Source organism: Epinephelus moara, chromosome 14 (assembly GCF_006386435.1).
Source record: "Epinephelus moara isolate mb chromosome 14, YSFRI_EMoa_1.0, whole genome shotgun sequence".
NCBI classification, from domain to species: domain Eukaryota; kingdom Metazoa; phylum Chordata; class Actinopteri; order Perciformes; family Serranidae; genus Epinephelus; species Epinephelus moara.
The window spans coordinates 7,547,938-7,567,360 of record NC_065519.1 but is presented as its reverse complement, the minus strand read 5'-3'; the positions used below and the strand labels follow the sequence as shown (position 1 = coordinate 7,567,360).

The window sequence follows — 19,423 nt, the reverse complement described above, 5'->3', positions numbered from 1 at the left end:
TGTGAGATATGAGCAGATTTCTGTTTTTAATAGGCCCGGGACTTGTGGTGGGAATAAACTAATTTGATAATTGATTGATCTGCCCCACCGCTGAAATGGTTTATGAGCCTCCCCACCTAGCAGGCCCGAGACAACCAATAAAAAGATTGATAAAAGGCACACTGTTAAAGACAGTAGGGCTCTGTGTGTATAATCTCAGAGCAGAGGCCGCATCTGTGATAAGATGCCTGCTTATCCTTTACACCAGCTCTCTAAAGGCTTGTCTGAGACTGCTGGGCACAGACATGAATATATAAGCAAGAGCATTTGATGCAGCCACTATCATCTCAAATACAAATACTGTTTGCATACATGTGTGGCAATTAAGCTAGCACTCTCCTGTAAAAAAAAAAGATGTGCAAATGAAGAAAAATGTTGGCGCTAATCACATAGCTGTTAAAAATGCAGTTAAAAGCACACATTAGCATACAGCGCATGCACACACCCCCACACATGCTCATGCACCAACTCCTAAAACATTACTTACATGTACATTCATGTTAGAGATTCATATATGAGATCTAAAATGGCAATGTGAGCTACCCCAGTCAGTGCTCAAAATGGATCCTCAATATTTTCCTCTCAGCCAGTTTTTATACCTTAAATTGAGCCTGGTGAAACTTGTATCATTTCAAATACTGCATATTTTAAGCAGCAACATCTGATTTTGATTAAAAATGTTTGTAGTCACTTGAAAAATGTAATAACACAACAAATCTGCTGTTGGCAGTACTGCTGTTTAGCAATTGCAGCGTCAAGCAAAATAATCACAGCATGCACGATTTGTCAGTTTCCCGCAGCCCGAGCACAAATACACAATTGGACTTTGACAAACACACACGCGCATGCATGCGAGCGGGCATGCTGGCACGAATCAGATAATAGTGTGCAAATCAGTATAGAAACAGCCGCCGGCGCTACATGGGCGTCGTGAATGCGGGGCATTGTTGGAACATTCAAACTGTCTTTGATAATCAGAGAGGAGAGCGAGAGGAGAACCACAAGGTACAAAATGGAAGGTGTTTAGTCGCCGTCCCGGCCAATTAGAGAGGAGCCCGAACTGCTGTAGGCATGACAACACTTTGAAGAGCAGAGGAGTGTGGGAAATCAAAGCCACCTCGGCACCTCGTTACTCGTCCCAGCTTCGTACTTGAATAACGGTTGTGTCTGTTGTTGTCTTCTTTCTTTTTTCGTCTTCCTCCACATGAACGTCCCTCTGCTACTTCCCTCTCTCTCCCTTCATCCCACTAACTTTCTGTCTGATCTATTCCCCGATTGCCCTCCTACTCCTCTTCTTCTCCGTCTCTATCTTCTGCCGTCTCATCACCATCTCTCCATTTCTGCTCTCCCTCGTGTGTTTTCCTCAATTCCCTCTTCTTTTTCATTCCTTTCTACTCACGCTCTTCCTTTTTTCTTTAAAACTTGTTTTTCCTTGACGTCCCCATGTCTCCCTTTATCTTTCTTCTCATCCCTTATTATCGTCCCTACCTACTCTTGTATGTTCTCTACTATACTATTTGACTTCTTTCCTCTTTTTCTGTCCCTTAATCTCTGCTTTAAACCTGCAATTTCCTGTTTCTGTATATTGACTTCCCCTTTCCTTCTCGCCTATTTCCTCATTTTATTCCCCCTTCTTTCCCTCTGCTTTTCTTTGTATACTCTTGTTCTTCTTTTCTCTACCTGTTCTCCAATCTCTCTTCCTCTTTTCCGTCCCCCTTTCTCCTCCCATCCTTCCTCCTTTGTCATCTCCCTTTGTTCCTTCCTTTTCTTACCTCCTTAATAACATCTCTTACCAATCTTATACCCTCAATCATTCTTGCTCTTTCCGTCTTTCACTCCATTTGTTGTGGTCCTTATCATCTCATCCCTCTTGTTATTCTTTCACTCCCCCCTTTATAGCCAAGATCTACAAAGCCCCCCAAGCCTCTGTACCCCCCCACCCGGAGAACCTGGGAGAGCAACTACTTTGGCGTTCCCCTGCAGAACTTGGTGACCCCGGACCGACCCATCCCACTCTTCATCGACAAATGTGTCGACTACATCGAGCGCACAGGTGAGTCATGCGTTTCCATCAGTTTCTCTCCCTGTCTCTGTCCTATCCCACTCTTCTCCTCTGTTGTTGTTTTTTATTTTCCTTTTATCTTTCTCGTTGTCTTCTGCCTGTGCGTTCAGGTGCAACCAGGCTCTCTCTGGTATTTTGTAACTCTTGCAAGGTACAGCTGGTTTGTTCTTACATGCAAAAGCTTTGTGGTTATTTGCTGTGAAAATGCCTCTCATGTCTTTCCAAATGAGTTATTGAGCAGGCGAAGGAGGGATAGAGAGATAGGAGAGGAAGAGGGGGGCATTTTAGGTAGGAGGGGGAAGCACATGAATCTAAATTCTAAGAAGATTCACTTCCCGGCTCTGATATCATCCACACAACATGTTTTGTCTGGTCTGTCAGCCAGCCTGCCAGGCTGCCAGTCAATACAAGTCAATTTCAATTCAATGAGCTTTATTGGCACGGCATTTGATGTGTTGCCAAAGCACTGCTGGAATGATTACAAAATAAGATGGTAAAAGATTACCGAGATAAAAAAACTGATTAAGGAATGGCAGTGGAGAGATTTACACAAGTATGTGCCATCCATCAATCAGCCGTACTTAAGACAGGAGCAGAGAAATGAGATACCTGTAAGAACATGTAGGAAAAAGTTTAGTGCCTGATGAATCTCTGGGTTATTAGATAATGTTTGTGTTGTATATAACAGTAAAAATGCCAGATATTTGGTGGTTCCAGCCTCTACAATGTGAGGATTTGCAGCTTTACTTTGTTCTGTCTCATTTTAAATTTCATATTTGGGGTTTTGGACTTATAATGGCATAAAACAAGCAATTTGAATGAATTTGGGCTCTAGAAAATTGTGATTGTGTTAGGTCAGTTTTTCAGTAATGGAAGCAATTGTTTGGTGCAACCCTATCTAACAGTCTGAGCTGCCAGTTATACTGTTACTCCCTCCCATCAGCCAGCCTAAGGGTCAAAGGTTGTTCGCTCAAATCAAGTTCAAGGTCAAAGTTTTGAAAAACTCTGAGCAAAACTTATAACTTTAGGGAAAACTTCAAGCACATCACTGCACTTTGGTTTGCATGAAAAGGATGTTGATAGTGAGTTGGAGATAGGGGTGTACGAGTACACAATTAATGCGTCAGTATGTACCCCAGTTTGGGGGTCATGTTTCGGTAGGTTTTCAGTACAGCAGGGAAGACAAAAAAAAGCAGAAAATATAAATTTATTCTGAAAAATGTTGACATTCAACCATGTCTCATCGGCCGTAATTCTTATTGTAAGAAATGAGGCATTTAAGCACTGGCATATTGCCAATAGGAAAAAATTGAATTACACAAATGTGCCATTTAAGGATCTGACCTGATGATAATTCCTGAAATGCAGCTTACACTCATTTAAACAAAGCAGGCACAACAGACTGATTAAAATGCACCCCAAAGGCACATTGTAGCAGAGCTCAAGCACTTTGACCATATGCTTTAATTTGGCATTCACTATGATGCAAGTTACAGTCTGTGCAAGTCTGGCCTCATATATGCAACATTTAACAATCCATAGCATTAGTTATACTTTGGTAGGGTCTGAATCTGCAGTGGGAGGCTGCCTGAACACTGTGGGTTGAAGGACTCGCCTTCCTGTCTGCTTTTGTTATGCCCTGCTAATTCCCACATTTGAGTAATGCCGTAATAAATGAAATGTATCAAGTGTTTTTATAGATATAGACCGTTTCAGACTTGAAAACATAGATGTTCTAAATAGGTCCAGGTGTACTTCCTGTTGGAATGTTTGTTAATGCTGTAGCTGATAGGAAGTAAACAGGGACCAAACACGTGGCCCTAGCAACAGAATAGCAATGAAATGGTCTATACCCGACTTCAGTTAACAATGTTTGCATACATTAAGCCCAGTTCAGACCAAAGTTTTAGAACGTTGCGGAGGAAAGTTGTAGCAAAGTGAACTTGCCAGTCTGAGCATGACTCAAGGCGGCTAATGGTGTCACCTGCAACTCAGCTGGTCAAATCGCCGGCGGCTGGTTTTAGAACGTAGCCCCAAAATAAACCTGAAAAGGCTGGAAATCAGAACTGAAGTACAGAGAGTTGTTGCATAGAGATGATACACCGTCTCATCTAGTTGCATTGGTGTGAACTGCCAGGTTTTTAGAACGTTGCAGAACCGCGCGTTTCAAGTAGTTGTTTTCAACTTGTCTTGTTGCGAATCTTTGGTCTGAACTGGGCTTCAAGACACAAATTGAGCTTGACTAACCTGGCTAATTGGGCAAAGCCAGCTGGCATGCTACAACTGCTGACAAAACTTTCCATGGAAAACTCGTGCTCCAGAGTATATGTTCCGCATGCGAAAGTAATAGAGTAGTTGACATAGTCTATCTTGACTGTTTGGCTCAGGACGTACTGAATGTATGTTGCGTATCTAACTGAACATCCTGTACTGAATGGTTTGCAACGAATACACGTACAGCTCCTTCCCTAGTTGGAAATGTCAATGAGAAACCATTTTTCTACTCTAGGGCCCTTGAGCAAGGCTCTCAGGCCCTGTCAGCTCAGTTTAAACTGCTCAATTAGCTAACTGCAGGAGTTGGTGGTTGTATCAGAGGAGCAGTTCTTATTCTGGATGAATAAATGTTTAAAATAGGAAGGACCCGCAGCCTGTTATGACATGTGTAGCTCCAACTGGTGACACAGTGCATTCTGGATATGTGTTGGCCTCCTGCCCAGCTGTTACATGGAAGACTTCCCCCGAAGTTTGAGAGATTCCTCAGTGAAGTCATGGATCAGTCCGATAGATATTTATACTTTGTGTGGTGGACACTTTATCCAGTGTCTGTGGCTGTTTATATTCTTCATGCATGACTGCAGTGAGATTCAAACTGTCAACCCAGCCTGTTTTGAATGCCTTGCTCCACACATTACAGCTTCCTCTCTGCCTATTAAAGACCCAAGCAGCTACCCAAACTGTTAGTTTTTTTCCCTCCGACCACTGAAATGAATATTTTAAACATATTTAATATTGTATGAGTTTGTTGCATAATGTATTTACACATGGTCCAGTACTCTTTTCCGTGTTTAGTGCCTTTGAATAAGCTCTAAGAAGCAAAAGTGTCTCTTGCTGAAAGACCTCAAAGTAACTTTTCCCCCAGTCAGATCCTCTAAAATATCTAATGACGTAATGTTTCCTGTTGGGTTTTTGCTGTTGCGTGTTTGTGTGTTCAGTGGGGGACAGTCTTGACTCATGCACTTATCTTAAGTTTTTTTTATTGTTTGCTCAGTTCAGGATAGGCGCTGCTATTGTGAAAGTAAGATAATGACTCTTCAAGGTATTTAGATGTTGTTTTGCAATCATACCCACTGTGGCTACATGAATGTAGGAACCTCTCAGCTGTCCACATTAAAGTCCCTTCGCCACATGACTAAAAGCACATGTCTCATCACCTTACTCTCCTCCGTCCTCCTCCATATGTGTAGCGAATGTATAGTATGTACGTTAAAAAGAGGTATTTCCTGTGCTCCTACCAGTGAGTGTTCGCCTCTGTTTTTGAAGGTAGCGTCTGAGCTCTTTTTCGTTCTGGGGCTGTTAATTCCCGTCCTGAAAATCCCCTCCGAATATGTTTTGATATTCAGCTGGATCTACATGAGCCCGTCGGTGGCTGCCAACCAAATTTAGGATTAATCCCAGCGCTGCATGTGTGTGGATGTGCGTGTGTGCGGACGCCTGCCAGCTGACAGTAGTGTATTGGAGATTTCATGGCTAGTGCTGTGAAACCCTCTAAGTCCAGACGGTCTGTTGGGTGGATTTAACAGCTTTTTCCCCTCTCCTTCTTTTTCTGGAATATCATTTCTCACCAGACACAGTGAGAACATCTTTGTGCTTTAAAAAAAAAAAAAAAAAAAAAAGTAACCCTGCTGTTGTATAAGGTGCTTCTTATCCAGACAATTTAAGAGCTTTTACAACTTGATGAGACCTTTCAGGTTGTTTCTCTCTCAGGAAGTCAAGTTAAGCATTTAGATGGTCTTCATGTACAGACTGTTTGCCTTGGTAGGGGTTTAATCTGCCTGTATAACATATTTGAGTTTATAGCTCAGAGGGTGGGGTCGTCCTGTGAATGCAGAGTCGTAAGCGATTGTGGGTGTTGGCGTGATAGCTCAGTGGTTAGAAAGACCCTCCTTCAGTGGTAAAACTGAGTTCAAACCCTTCTGTCTGCAGAGAGCCACCCTGCTAATGTCTAAAGCTAAAATAAGAGACAGAATCTTTGCCAGCTCCAGTGCTGCTGCGCCAGTCGACCTCTGACCTTTGAGCAATGTGGGAGGAAAGACACTGTCCCAATGGGAACCATTAAAACATCATTACTATTTTGTGTTATTGTTGTTTTTCCATCTCACTACAAACACTTGTCACTTAAATTGGAGGTGAAAGTCAAAATGTTAAAGCACTCCTCCCCTCTTTGGTGGCCCAGTTAGTAGAGTTTATATCTTTGGAAAAATACTTAAAGCAAAGGATTTGTTTTATGGTGTCACCTGCAGAAACTCAGACTTTATTAGTATGAGAAAAATAAAACCACCCCTACTCTTTGACTGAGGGGTCAGTGTTATCTAGCAGAAAGTTTGGTTTATCAAAAAACTCATTCTGTAATTATTTTGTGAAAGCACCAAAAGTTAACCAGGGTTGGGTACCAAACTTGGCACTTTTAAGGGTACCAACTGAATTACTCCCCAAATCCGGGAAGCCCACCATGGGGCTCAGTGGCCGCTCCGTTGGCTTCCCAGCAAGCCAAAACTATTGCTACAGCACCGATCTGCTTGGATAGTTTCCGGCGTCTGGTCTGTTTTCTTTTCAGTATTATTTAGTAATAGCCTTGTAGCTCTGCTAGACAAGCAGAACCACATATAGACCTGTGCACACTTACACACACACACAAGCCGACGGACAGACAGACAGATTAGCTCTATGTGTGATTTAAAAGAGCAGAGGAGCAGAATTGCATGTTAGTCTACTATGTCAGCCCAGCAACTTGTCCAAAAATCTAATTTTTGTTACAGAGCAGGCAAAGTACTGAAAAAAGGTACCATTGGGTAAAGGCACCGAATTCCAGATACCAGTACTGGTACCTGTATTGGTTCAAATTTGAATGGTTCCCAATCCTATAATCAACCCTACAATATCGATATCAGTATATTTGGTCAAATACATGGTATTTGACTTTCTCCATATCGCCCAGCTTAGCTTCTTGTGTTAAGACAATATTTAACATTTGAGAGATTTGGTTTCTTTTATTACATAATAAAGGTGTCTCCTGAAAACTTTATCTTATATTTCCGAAAGTAACGTATCAAAAAAGCCTCATCATTGAGTATCTATACTGAAACTCAGGTATCAGCTCTAGGTGAAACTATTGATCATTTCGTTCACCGATAGAAAATTAATGGACATTTTGATATTTTGATATACATGTGAAGCTGTATTGATCTCTGTTTTATTTTATTTTGAATTAAATATATCTTGGGTTTGGGCCTTGGTTGGACAAAACTAGCAACTGGGGACTTGTGTGATGGTAATTTATTTACCAGTTCTGGACACTTGATAGGCTAAATGATTAATTAATAAATCAAAGAAACAGGACAATTAACTTTTATTTTCATTATTAATGCTGCAGTAATGAGTCCTTAAATTTGTGCACCTCTGGTTCTCTCCTTCATGAAGTCAATGACTTTTTCAATGGTTAGATGGCTGAAATAAGGTCTGTGGTTAACACAAGCTAAAGAGATTTTCATGTTTAGTTCTACGACATAAAATACACCAGTAATTTTGAAGGTTTTATGTGTCGTAAAAAAGGGGGTTGCTAACAAGTGGCTAAATGAGACTACAGAACGTCATTACATCCAACACAGTGTCACAGCCTTGTTGTGGTGGCGACATCAAGGTCATGCGACTGTGTTGTTGTACGTTTATATTCTAATGTTAGCTTTTGACTTCTGATGATTGCATTTGTACTTGAGAAATCATCTATTATTATCTTGCTGAACATGTAAGTATCACAAACTTGTTCAACACAAAGCTTATTTTCTGCAATAATGAAAAACTCAATAGAAAAATCCCACTGGCTTTTTGTCGAGGGAACAGAAGCGATGTTAACTTCTGCATAGGTCCTGCAAAAAACATCATCCCTGCAGCACTCTGTGAATATGCTGATTATTTATTTATTAATGGTTTGGTCTTAATACATCACAATATGCCTCATTATTTCCCAGAACAAAATTAGATATTGAAAACCCAAAACCCAAATACATTCAATTTACTATCATAGAAAACTGCAGATATTCAGATTTGAGAAGCTTAAACCTTTTAATTTGGGGCATTTTTGCTTAAGCAATAAATTATCAGTAATTAAATCCTTCCTGATTAATCTTTTGTTGATAGACTAATGGATTAATCAGCTAATTGTTTCTTTTCCGCACCAAAAAATTCAATAGAGGAATCCACAAGCTTAGTTCGGTCAGTGTTTTATTTTTCTGGATCTAGCAAGGAGCGGTAATCTGCAGGAGGCAGACTGCTGGTTGGTTTGGTTTAACCACATGTAATAAGCTGCCAGCCGAGAGGCACACAGGCAGAGAGGTGATGATAGCTATTTGTGGTGTCTGTGGTTTCAGACCAGAAAGTGTGAGAGGAAAAACTGTGACTTGTATGTGTGTGTGTGTGAGGCAGAGCGAGACTGTAAATGTGACTGAAAGTGTCGAGATGTGAAGCTGTGATTGTGTGTGTGACCTTTATTTGGTGGGTTTGTGAAAGTGATAAGACTGTGCCTTGTGGCTGGTGCGTCAGCTTCTTCCAACCTGCTGGATTTAATGCAGATCTTATATTTTTCTAAGGTTTTATGGGGAGAACTCAACATGACATTTTCCAGGAACGGGCTAATTAAGTGTACGTCTGTGTCAAGAGTTTTGTTTTAAGTGTGCAGCGTCAAAGAAGTGTTAAAGAAACTCTGAGATATAATGCCGCCATTAAATAAGGATGATGTTTGTTCTGAGCTCGCTGCCTCTCTGTTTCCTGTTGGGAGAGATCTGCTTGTTATCATTTTTAGTGCGTTCCAGTCACCACATTCTAATTATAATACAACTAACAGGCTTCCCAAGGGCCGTACAAACCCTTAAAGTTTGTGGATTTTAAGAAGAAATGAACCAAAGCCTTGAAGGTTTCTGAAAAAGAACGGGTGGCCTTGAAAACACTGTTTGAAATTAAAACTGAGCACCCAGATTTGTAAACACGCCTAAGCTGTGTGTCTGACTGAGATAGGGATGCATTAACTGGGATACAAATCCATATTGTGTTATTGTCTTACCTCAGAAAATGCCAAACGTATGCCTGCTTTGAATATCCGTATCCGATTCTTCTTCAGCTGACAGATAAGCTTTAAGGATCTTTTTATCCCTACACATGTACTTGCCTTCCTCTTGTTATACTCATGGATAGGTGGTTAGATATAGAGGACACGGGAGCGTACAGGAACGCATGTAAGCACAAGCTCGGCTTATAACACATCCTTCAGTGTAAGCTGATGGAAGCAAACAAGTAACACCTAAGCTGAGGAAAGGCTGCTGAAGTAAAGTAAGGAAACATTATCTGGGCAGAAAAGGTGAATAGTCTTTAATCATTTCTAATTTCTTTCATCGTCACATAGGCACAGATGTGTTTGGATGTTCCTGGACTTATCCAGGCAAAGGATATTACAGTTTCTGATATCCTGTTGAAAACTTGTGCACACATGGTGGTCGTCCAGTTTATTATCCAATGCTTGTGCAATATGGGGTTGGAAATTAGCACTAGCTACCAGCCAAATGCTGATAAAATATGCAAGTGGCTGCTAGCTTTGCTTCACTCACCAGCCAAAAAACAATGGTTTTCTATTAAATGGCTGGTATGTTTTGGAATCCACCGGCCACAGTGGCAGGTGTGCAGAGTTAATTTCCAACCTTGAATGGCTCGCAGGATGCTAGTTCAGCTGGTGCCCTTCTTCTCCATCTTTTTCTCAATGTTTACTGAAGTTTACATTTAAAAACCTTGACCTGGTTAGCTAGCAGAAGTTAGCAGGAAGAGAGTTTACAGACTGGGGAGTGGATTTCGTCATCTTGAAAAGTGACTTGTAGCCACATGCCACCGCTGTCCAACACCAACCACAAAAAAAGTACCTGAGCTGACAGAGAGTTGACTGGAAATTTCCACACCCTACATTTTAGGGAGAGCTGTCAGCTTTAGATCGGGATTCAATCAGGATGTTGCTCAGGAAAGTGTTGATGAGACAGTTAACTTGAACCACCTAAACTGACTTCCAAACATTTAAGTTGCTGTTGCATAATTTCAAGGTCAAGGTCTCTCTGCTGTCAAGTGAACTAGGAAGTACAAAATCTGGAACTTTTACAGGTACATGCGTCAACTCAAATATCCAGACATTTTTGATAGATTGGTATGTAAAGCACAATCTGTTCCCAATCCTTTGTCAGTTTTTTACAAGTACACCAGCTGTCAAAAACACCCCTTCGGATAGAGATGCAGTCAGGGATAAAACACGATGAATAATCAGGATGTATCAAAGAGTTGAGTGACTAAAAATCATCAGCACGCTGTCAGCCTCACATGCACACAAACATGCAATTACATTTGGTTTTCTCAGGGAAACATGAATGTTTGTGAGTGTAAATGACTATGTATGAGAGTCAAATTGATTGTATCTAATGGAGAATTTGTTTACCGGTCTCTAAAGGACTAAGTGTGCCTCTGCCTTGGATATCTCTTTGTGTGGCCTTTTCAGCGCAATGATAGGTCCTGACCTTACATTTCTGCAAAATGCAGCAGCCACGGGATCAGGCTTTTAGACGGCCACGGTTTTACCCGTCTATACAAGGTCAGGAGCGCAAATCTCTACTCTATATTTTCAGCATTAAGCCCTCGCTGTTATCCGGAGCGACGTACAGAGAGCTCAACGGCAGGAAAAACTTCAATTTCTACTAGCATCCAATATGAAGGAGGCAAAGGGTCAGAGCCGCAGAGACCTGATAATACTCCTGAGAGAGAAGTGCTGTGGAAAAGAAATGAAAGCTAAAGAAGAAGATTTTTTCTCAAAGAGAGATGAGAATGAATAGTAAGTGTAGAGAAGGTGACACAAGGTACTTCTGAAAAGTTTCCTGCCCACGCACTCAGCAACCTCTCTCTGTGTGAAGAGTGAACTCTCAGCTATTCAGACAGCAGTTGTAGCTTTTGAAAAATGACTGCTTTAGTGAGGGGGGGGGGGGGGGGGGGTGTTGTTGTTAGGCGTCCTCCGGCAGAGGCTCAGGTGGCGGAGCGGGTCAGTGGTTACAGGAGACGACAGTGTTAANGGGGGGGGGGGGGGGGGGGGGGGGGGGGGGGGGGGGGGGGTGTTGTTGTTAGGCGTCCTCCGGCAGAGTCTCAGGTGGCGGAGCGGCTCAGTGGTTACAGGAGACGACAGTGTTAACAAAAAGTCACACCGTCCAACTGTCCTAGAGGGAGACACAGGGGACGTCCTGCTTCGTCAAGTATTCGGTGAACTGCTCTCTTCAAGGGCTGTTAACCATAACATAATTTCAGCAGTCGGGTTTGAAAGGAGAGTTAAAGTATCTCCTGATGTTTCAGAGGCTGATGAGGGTAAAATGTAGGCAGAAAGACTGATTATCTTTAATTTTTTGGCATTAAAATGAGGTATAAAGATAGTTCCACCATTTAAACCTTTGATTTGAATAGTCGTCCCCAAACCATTTAATTAATATACAGCACAGGAGTGAATAATTAACTTTGAGTGCTCACCGATGCCGGGTGCTGATGCAAATTCTTCACATTTTATATGCCAGCCACGTTGCCTTTTTAACAGCACAGTAGCAGTGTTAAGTAACCACATCACTGCACAAGCCAGCTCTTTAAAAAACACTCTTTTTTAAAGAAACAAATAAAACAACGTCTCATCGAATGGAAACAGTTATTCTCTTGCTCCATTTGTCATGATGGTAAAATGCTCCGTAAAATAGGTGAAAGGGGTTATGCAAAGCAGTGCAAGTGAGGCTCACTTGTTTTCTTCCAAAATGCTCTTTGTTCACCCAAAATTGCTGACAGCCTGGTATTTTAAAATGGCTAAAGCACACACGCCCCAGGCTCCAGTCTGCACCGGTTCAGGCTGCATATATTTTAATCTAGCATAAGTGAACCCCTGCTGAAATTTCACATTTATTATAACTTCCAGTGAATAAAATATCAGTAAAATGTAACTACCCAGCCCTCTGTGGAACCCCAGCAGTCTCTGAAACTTCATTTTTGGCTACCTCTGGGCCCGAAGCCAAAAGGTAAACGGCACAATAGGGTCGGCTTTTGTCAGGTCTGCTTACATAAAAGCTCTCGGAACATCAAGTCTGGCGTCTGAGAATAAAACCTTTTGACAAACCGGGGTCTCGGAGAAGAAGTAGAGTCTTTCAGATGACGAGCAGACGGCTGCGACTGCGCGAGCGAGGCCACACAGCTCCCTGCTGCCGAACTCGATTAGAGAAGTTTTATTAAATGTTTCCTCCTCCCCAGAGACATGAAATGGTATTTGGCACGAAGACTGGAGAAAGGAGAGGGAGAGAGAGGCAGAGCAATGATTAAATGGCTTTTTGATGTTGATGCATTTGGAAGTCCCATTGGTTGTTATCTTCCCCAGCACTTAGTATAATGTGAGGAGGGATGGATGGAGGGAGGAGAGCAGCCTTTCAAACGAACTTCCATCGGCTATTTGACTGGATAAAACTCGTTTTAAACAAAGTTTGCTTCTGGAAGATTCTTGTTTTATCATTTGGAATGCACTTTAATGTCAGTTTTTGTAATTCATCATTGCAGTTTTTAATTTTCTCAGCTTTTCTGGTTGTGTAATCATGTCTTAATCAAAAACTGCTGATAACAGAATTAAAACACACGGTAATCATACCAGCACAAAGCAAGTGTTTTACTTTAGAGATGCTTAACCGGCATTAAATGCTAAGGGAAAGACAGATTGATATGGATTAGACAGAAATGGTCCAATCAATTTCACATCCAAGATTTATGACCAATATTTTTGTCTTTTTATAACGGATTTTTAGATGTTTTACTGCCAAAGAACAGATTGCTGAAACAAAGCAACAGCAGATTGAGAGACAGTTAGTAAACTGGTTCAATACATAACACATTTGCCAATGTATGCCACGATTTGCATATTATCCATTTTTCTTTTTTAGTGCAATAATAAAATCTTACTGCCCTTGTTAGGCCTAATGATATAAAGTGACATTTAGAGAATATGATTTAATATATTTCTTTGAAAAAATGACTTGAAAAATGATTTTTCTTTATACAGTAGAAGGCTGTTTGTTGCCTACCAAAATAGTCATGTATTAAAATTCTATGCTGAGAGTCCTAACCACTTGTTGGTGATAGTTGCAGGCGTGCTACTTCTGTCCTGTGTAGGGATGTCAGTGTCGGTTAATTTTGCTTTCAAAAGGACGACACTCATTGATCAGTAACACATTGGTTAATAAAAAAGAAAAGAAAAGGATGTGAAATACAAGAAGCCTTTCCTTTTAGTTCAGCGCTCCACTGACTCGGTGAGCTTTACACCACATTTCAAAGCACTATCGATTTTGAGGTGGTAAAATGTTAATGTTTTGTGATGTCAATGTTTCGCCTTTTATTTTATTTTCTGTTGGCTATAACATAATGCCCACTGCCCAATCTCTGGTCTCCACTGGCTACTGCTGCCCTGCACACCACCTGGGTCAGGTGGGAGCTAGCTAGCAGCGCCACTCATTTTGCAGTTACCAGTGGTAACGCTGTCCCATTAGAGGCATGGTATTACTTTGAAAACACGGTGGCTAATATCCAGTCTCCTTCTAGGCAGCCCCGGGGAGTGAAGCCTGATTTATGGTCCTGCGTTAAATCAGTGACGTACCTATGTCGTAGGGTACGTGGCTACGCAGGAGGCTTGCCGTAGCCCCCGGCGTAGCCTGACATGCACCTCCCAAAGAATGTAACTACACGTCGAGGCGACGCAGACCCAGCGCAGGCCAAGAGGGCTGTGATTGGTTTGCTTGGTAGCAACGCATTTCCGGTTCCGTATTTCCAGATTGCGCAGATTGCGCCATCCCCGCCATCTTTAAACATCTTCTGTTGCGATGTAGATGTTGCAGTATTAACATGCTTTCTTCGACATCCAACAACTCCAACTCCAGCAAGATTCTCTCTCTCTCGGTCGCCATTGTTCACTGTGACCGGAAAAGCTAAACAAAGAATCAACTAGAGACGACGATAACCATTCAGGAAAGGAATGCAGCCCCCTACTGCTCTGGCGGTGAATTGCACCGTGACAAAATGGAGTGACGGAGAAGTTCGAAGCGTTCACGACGGCATCACGGCAACGACGTAGATACGTCGTAGGTACGCCACAGGACCATAAATCAGGCTTAACATGCTTAATTTTGAGCAGCGAAACGTCTTTAGCATTGCTAACTATGTTAGCGCAACTAGCCGTGCTGACACTGCTAACAGTGATAACATAGTTAACGATGCTAAGGGAAGGTTGTGGTTCAAGATGAGCAGTGTGGACATCAGCTACTCCACTAACACATTACTTGCTGCTGGTCTGCTGCTAGCTATCATGTGGCTAATTAGCTAGTATGCAGCGATATTTACAGCCAAGGCTAAAATGAAAATTAATAGCACGAGGTCAGACTTAATGGACTGGTGCAAAGAAGAGGGTGATTGTGGTAGAGACCGAGGACTCTGATGAGGAGGTTTAAGTTATAGTTAAAGTGATGTAATTTAATTTACTTAGATCCTTAAGTACATTTTAAAGCAAATACTTCAGTAGAAATTTGAGATCAAGACTTCTGGAGTTGTGTTCAGGCTTGAATCGATTAACCGTTGATCAACATATTGAAAAGTCATTTTGTTTCAGCCTCTTCTTTAAGTTTGTGTTCAATATAATACACTACCGTCTCAATGAAATGTACTATAACAAATGTATGTGTGGCACAAAAAGACAGTTTATAACTCTTTTTTTTTCATCTTCCAGTCCTCTTGGCTGGTGAGTCAAAAAGTTAATTTTGGACACTGGTCAGTACTCACAGACACATTACTATCAGCCTGAATATCTAATTTCTCATGCCATGTGCTACGCTCACTCTGTTGTATCAGTGCCAGTTGCTGCCGATGCCCTGCTGGTGTGGCTCAGGGAAACCCCAGCGGACTGGTTTTTAACTTTCACTCTGAGCTCTGCTGGAGAATTATTCAGCAGCCATGTCAACCAGGCTTCATACAAAGCTGATTATTGGCTATTTTCAGCCTGCTTTGAAGTCAGATCACCACTCCTGACTTTGTAGAGGAATAGAGGGATTTTCACTGGAGTGAAATAGATTTTATAAAAATAATTCATAGGTTTTTGAGTATGTACTTGAAGGATATAGTCATTCAGTGGGCCCAGAGGTTGGACAGAGAGCTTTCAGAATGATATAAGGGCTATAAAAACACAACTGACAGGAGATAAGAAATAATCTTAATATACTGTGTTCTTCTACTCTTCCCTGTCAATCATCCTCTCCTCTTCTCTTTAATAGATCTCTGCCTCGAGCACTGTGCTCCAGTAGAAGAGAGTAGAAATCAGCCAAAGTGAAAGTTCAAGTTGGAAATTGATTGGCTGCTGGCGCGCTTCCCGTTCTCTCTGCACTCCCGTTTCTTTGAATGTGTGTTGTGATGTGATCGTGTGTGTGTGTGTTTTTTGTTTTCCTGCTGGCAGCTGCACTGACGTCATGTCCAATGGAAACACTCTAACTGAGCTTCCTGTTCAATGGTCGGAGCAGCCAGTGCTCCTAGCAGCCTGATGGGACTGGTCTGTCTGACCTGTGACCTTCTGGTTTTACTGCCTGTCTGGGAAGAAAAACAAGTCCCATTATTATCACTTTTTGTTCATGGACTTTATAAGACAAACAATCCACTACAGTTGGGTTGATTTCTTGTTTTTCTGGTCCGGTCTGGTGTACGAGCTGAAACCGGTTGGATTTCATGCAAACCAGCTGAACCAGCATTTGTCATTATGACATGCTTTGGCAAATTAAAAAGTGGCCTACATCAGCAACCTGTGCTGACAGTGTCATGACCTTAAATCCAACTCATATGGCATTAGTAATAAGTGATATGACAACGTGTTTTAATAATATTTTCTTTCTTTTTTTATGGAGCCACTAGTGTTTGACAGGCCTTGTGCAGTTTAGCACAGCAAGGAGATCAAATTTCAGTAGAGTTGGGAAAGGGGGATGAGCAGCGCATGTTGTGTTTGTTTACTTTAAAGTTCATGTGTTTTTTGGGGTGACGAGAGGAGACATGGCAGAGTTATGCAGGCTTTATCCTTCTGCGTCAAATCGACGCCGTACCTAAGGCTAAGGCTCCGCGTCAATGTAGGGCCTACACCGTAGCCTGACGCACCTCCCCAGAAATGTAACTACACGTCGCAGCCACGCAGACCTCCTGTCTATTTCTGTAAGCTGGAACCATTTCCCTCAGTGGAAACAAAGCTTTTATTTATTTTAATTTCACAGAGAAGAAACAATAAATTATGAAGACAATAAAGCCTCCACAAAAATAGCATTTTAAGTCTTGTGTGTGATTTATCCTGGCTTCATATGAGCAGTGGAAAAGTCTGCTCGTCGCTAGGCTAATGCATACAATGTAAAATGCCAGAGGCTCGTGCTAATAACATTAGCATGTTGTATTTGTGGGGAAAATATGTCCAGATAAAGACAAGTGTTTGTCTCTGAGTTTAATGTGTGTTTTGGGTGTGATTGGAATCAACTAAACTTTACAGCACTTCACAGAAACCCTGCCGCAAACTAGTGTCGTGGAGGTGTAACAGACAGACCACCATGCAAGTATAAATGCTCACAACGGCGTAGGCCATGTGTGTAGGCTTAGACTACGGCATAGGGTCTGCCGCACAAGTATAAATCCCCCTTTAGTCTCTCAAGGAAACTAGAACTGCGCCAATATGGCAACATTTATTTAGATTTGAAGCCGACAAAAGAGGTGTCCTAACTAGCCACTAGTGACAGCTTGCGCTGTTTTGAGCAGAAATTTTGTCAGACGCCCTGTTTCTATTTCCCGTCGCTCGCTTTGAAAACTGCAATGGACAAGAAACAGCTGATTCGTGAAGTTAAAATGAGGAATTATCAATTTTACTACAAAAAACAAATAAGGTGGCAGCGGGCTGAAGGGAGATTGCTGAGAGCAGACCTTTGCTTATAACAATCTACTTCCTGCTGCTAATTTTTTAGTAAATATCACAATAAACGCGTTTTTAGTTTAAAAAGTACAAATATAGTAAGACAGCAAGTGCTCACCTATCTTTATGTGGTTATGTCTACAGTAGGATCTCGAGCTCACAGCTGATAGCTACGTGGTTTGTTCACATGACGTAACAGAAGTGCATATTTAACGGATTCAGTGTAGTGCTAGAGCCACAATGTTACGGGATGCGACAGGATAGTCGGACGCATGTTCTTATGTTCCACTCAGGAGCTGCTGAGTCAAGTGGGACACCTGGCAAAACACGCTTTACCGGTTTGGTCCGGTGTTTGGCCTGATATCAAACCTTAATATTTACTCTGGCCCAATCCTACAACCCACAACGAGTTTCAATCAGGCAAAAAACCAACAGACTACATTCTGACTCAGTCATTTGTATAATTTGTTTAGTAAAATTTCCAGCTGTATTTACACACTGATCATGGACAAGTCAAACACTTTATTCCACCCATAAGTTATTTTTGTTGTGAAATTTCCATCTTTACTTTCACACACACAAATTTCTCCACTGACCCAGGAAGTCACTGATTATAAATCTTGACCTTCTACGATTACTTCCGGGTCAGTGGTGAATCTCATTCCCTCACATGACTGCGCTGAGTGAGTCTCTGGGGGTTTGTGATATTTCAGCCCCAGCAGGTGTTTTCTACTGAACTGTTCATATGACACAAGCCTGTCCTCATTAACTGATTACCTTCCTCTGCTCGGCAGGGAAATAGCTCTTCTGAAGAACCAGCCTCTGAACATTTGACCTTTTTTACAGTAGTGGTGTAGTAACTTAAGCTGAGTCACAGCTGTAGCCGCGTTTCCTAAGACTTCCAGGTATCTATGAGTCATCAGCTGGTGGTTGATTTTTCCCAGTTAGAGTGACGAACTGGAGGCTGTGGGGCTGCCGGTCGCTTGAGTCTTAACCACATGTGATAAACCACCAGCTGAGAGGTGACGGGAGCTACTTGTGCTGCCTGTGGTTTCTGAGCGAAGTCTATGAACGTGTGTGTGATAGGATGTGTTTGTGGTACGTGTGGTCTCGCAGAGGTGAGGCTGTATCTGGGTTGTTGCTAGCGGTTACAGAAGATGGTAGGGCTTAGACACATACACTGTGTGTATGCGTGTTTGTGTGTGACAACGTAAGTGCCTAATTTTAGGCTCTTGAGTGTCTCAGCTTGATTAAGTTTTCAGTTCGGTTTTTGCTGCAAAATTTAAGCACATATGCAGTTTTTAATTCACATTTCTTTTCCCTTTACACACACACACACACACACGCACGTACACACATATTCAGCATTACATCCTGCTCCCTAGCCTGTAGTCTTAATCTCTTCCCTGTGGATTTCCTGGTCACCCGATTCAGACACCAAGAGATAGAAAAATGCGTGCATGTGTGTGTGTGGTGCCTGTGGCTGAATATTTGAGCTCCTCCATTACCCTCCTCCCCCCTCTCCCTCCCTCCCTCTCTCTGTCTCCCTCTCTTTTCCTGTGAATAGGTGAAGCAGGGACTCTAACCTCTTTCATCCCGCTGCCCCCCTCCCTACTTCTGGGCAAACTCTGCTCTTTCTGCCTCCCTCGCTGGCTCCCTCTGTATTTCTTTTGGTTTGTTTGTTCTCTCTGTGTGCTGATCATCCCCAGAGAGTGGAAAGTGGCCATGGTGCTGCCTTTGTAGTTTAGTTAATTGAATGTGATTGCCTGTTTTTTTGGCTTCAGCAATATCCTAACCACGACCTTCCCTCCGTGACTGTGTCCACAATAAGTCAGCACAGAGCCTCTGTCCACATGGTGTTTTTTTTTATGAGCACAAGCATCTTTTTTCAGTTGTTTTACCAAGGAGGAAAGAGCATATGTGGCTGCCTAGGGAGAAAGCGTGAAAGCGTAGCACCCAACATCTTTTTTCAGAGAGCTTCGGCTTTTTTGTGCGTCTGTTTCAAGCTCTTGTAGCTGAATTTTTTTCAGAAAAGCACTGGTATC

At 42.1% G+C, this 19,423-nt stretch overlaps 1 protein-coding gene across 2 annotated transcripts in view; it reads left to right on the top strand.

Moving 5' to 3' along the window:
• Positions 1 to 19,423, top strand: part of arhgap5 (Rho GTPase activating protein 5) — a 71,954-nt gene that overhangs the window by 10,423 nt on the left and 42,108 nt on the right. For both annotated transcript variants that reach the window (XM_050061308.1, XM_050061306.1), the window contains exon 3: positions 1,939 to 2,092. In XM_050061308.1, coding sequence (XP_049917265.1) covers positions 1,939 to 2,092 — 154 coding nt within the window. The remainder of the gene's footprint in view (positions 1 to 1,938; positions 2,093 to 19,423) is intronic.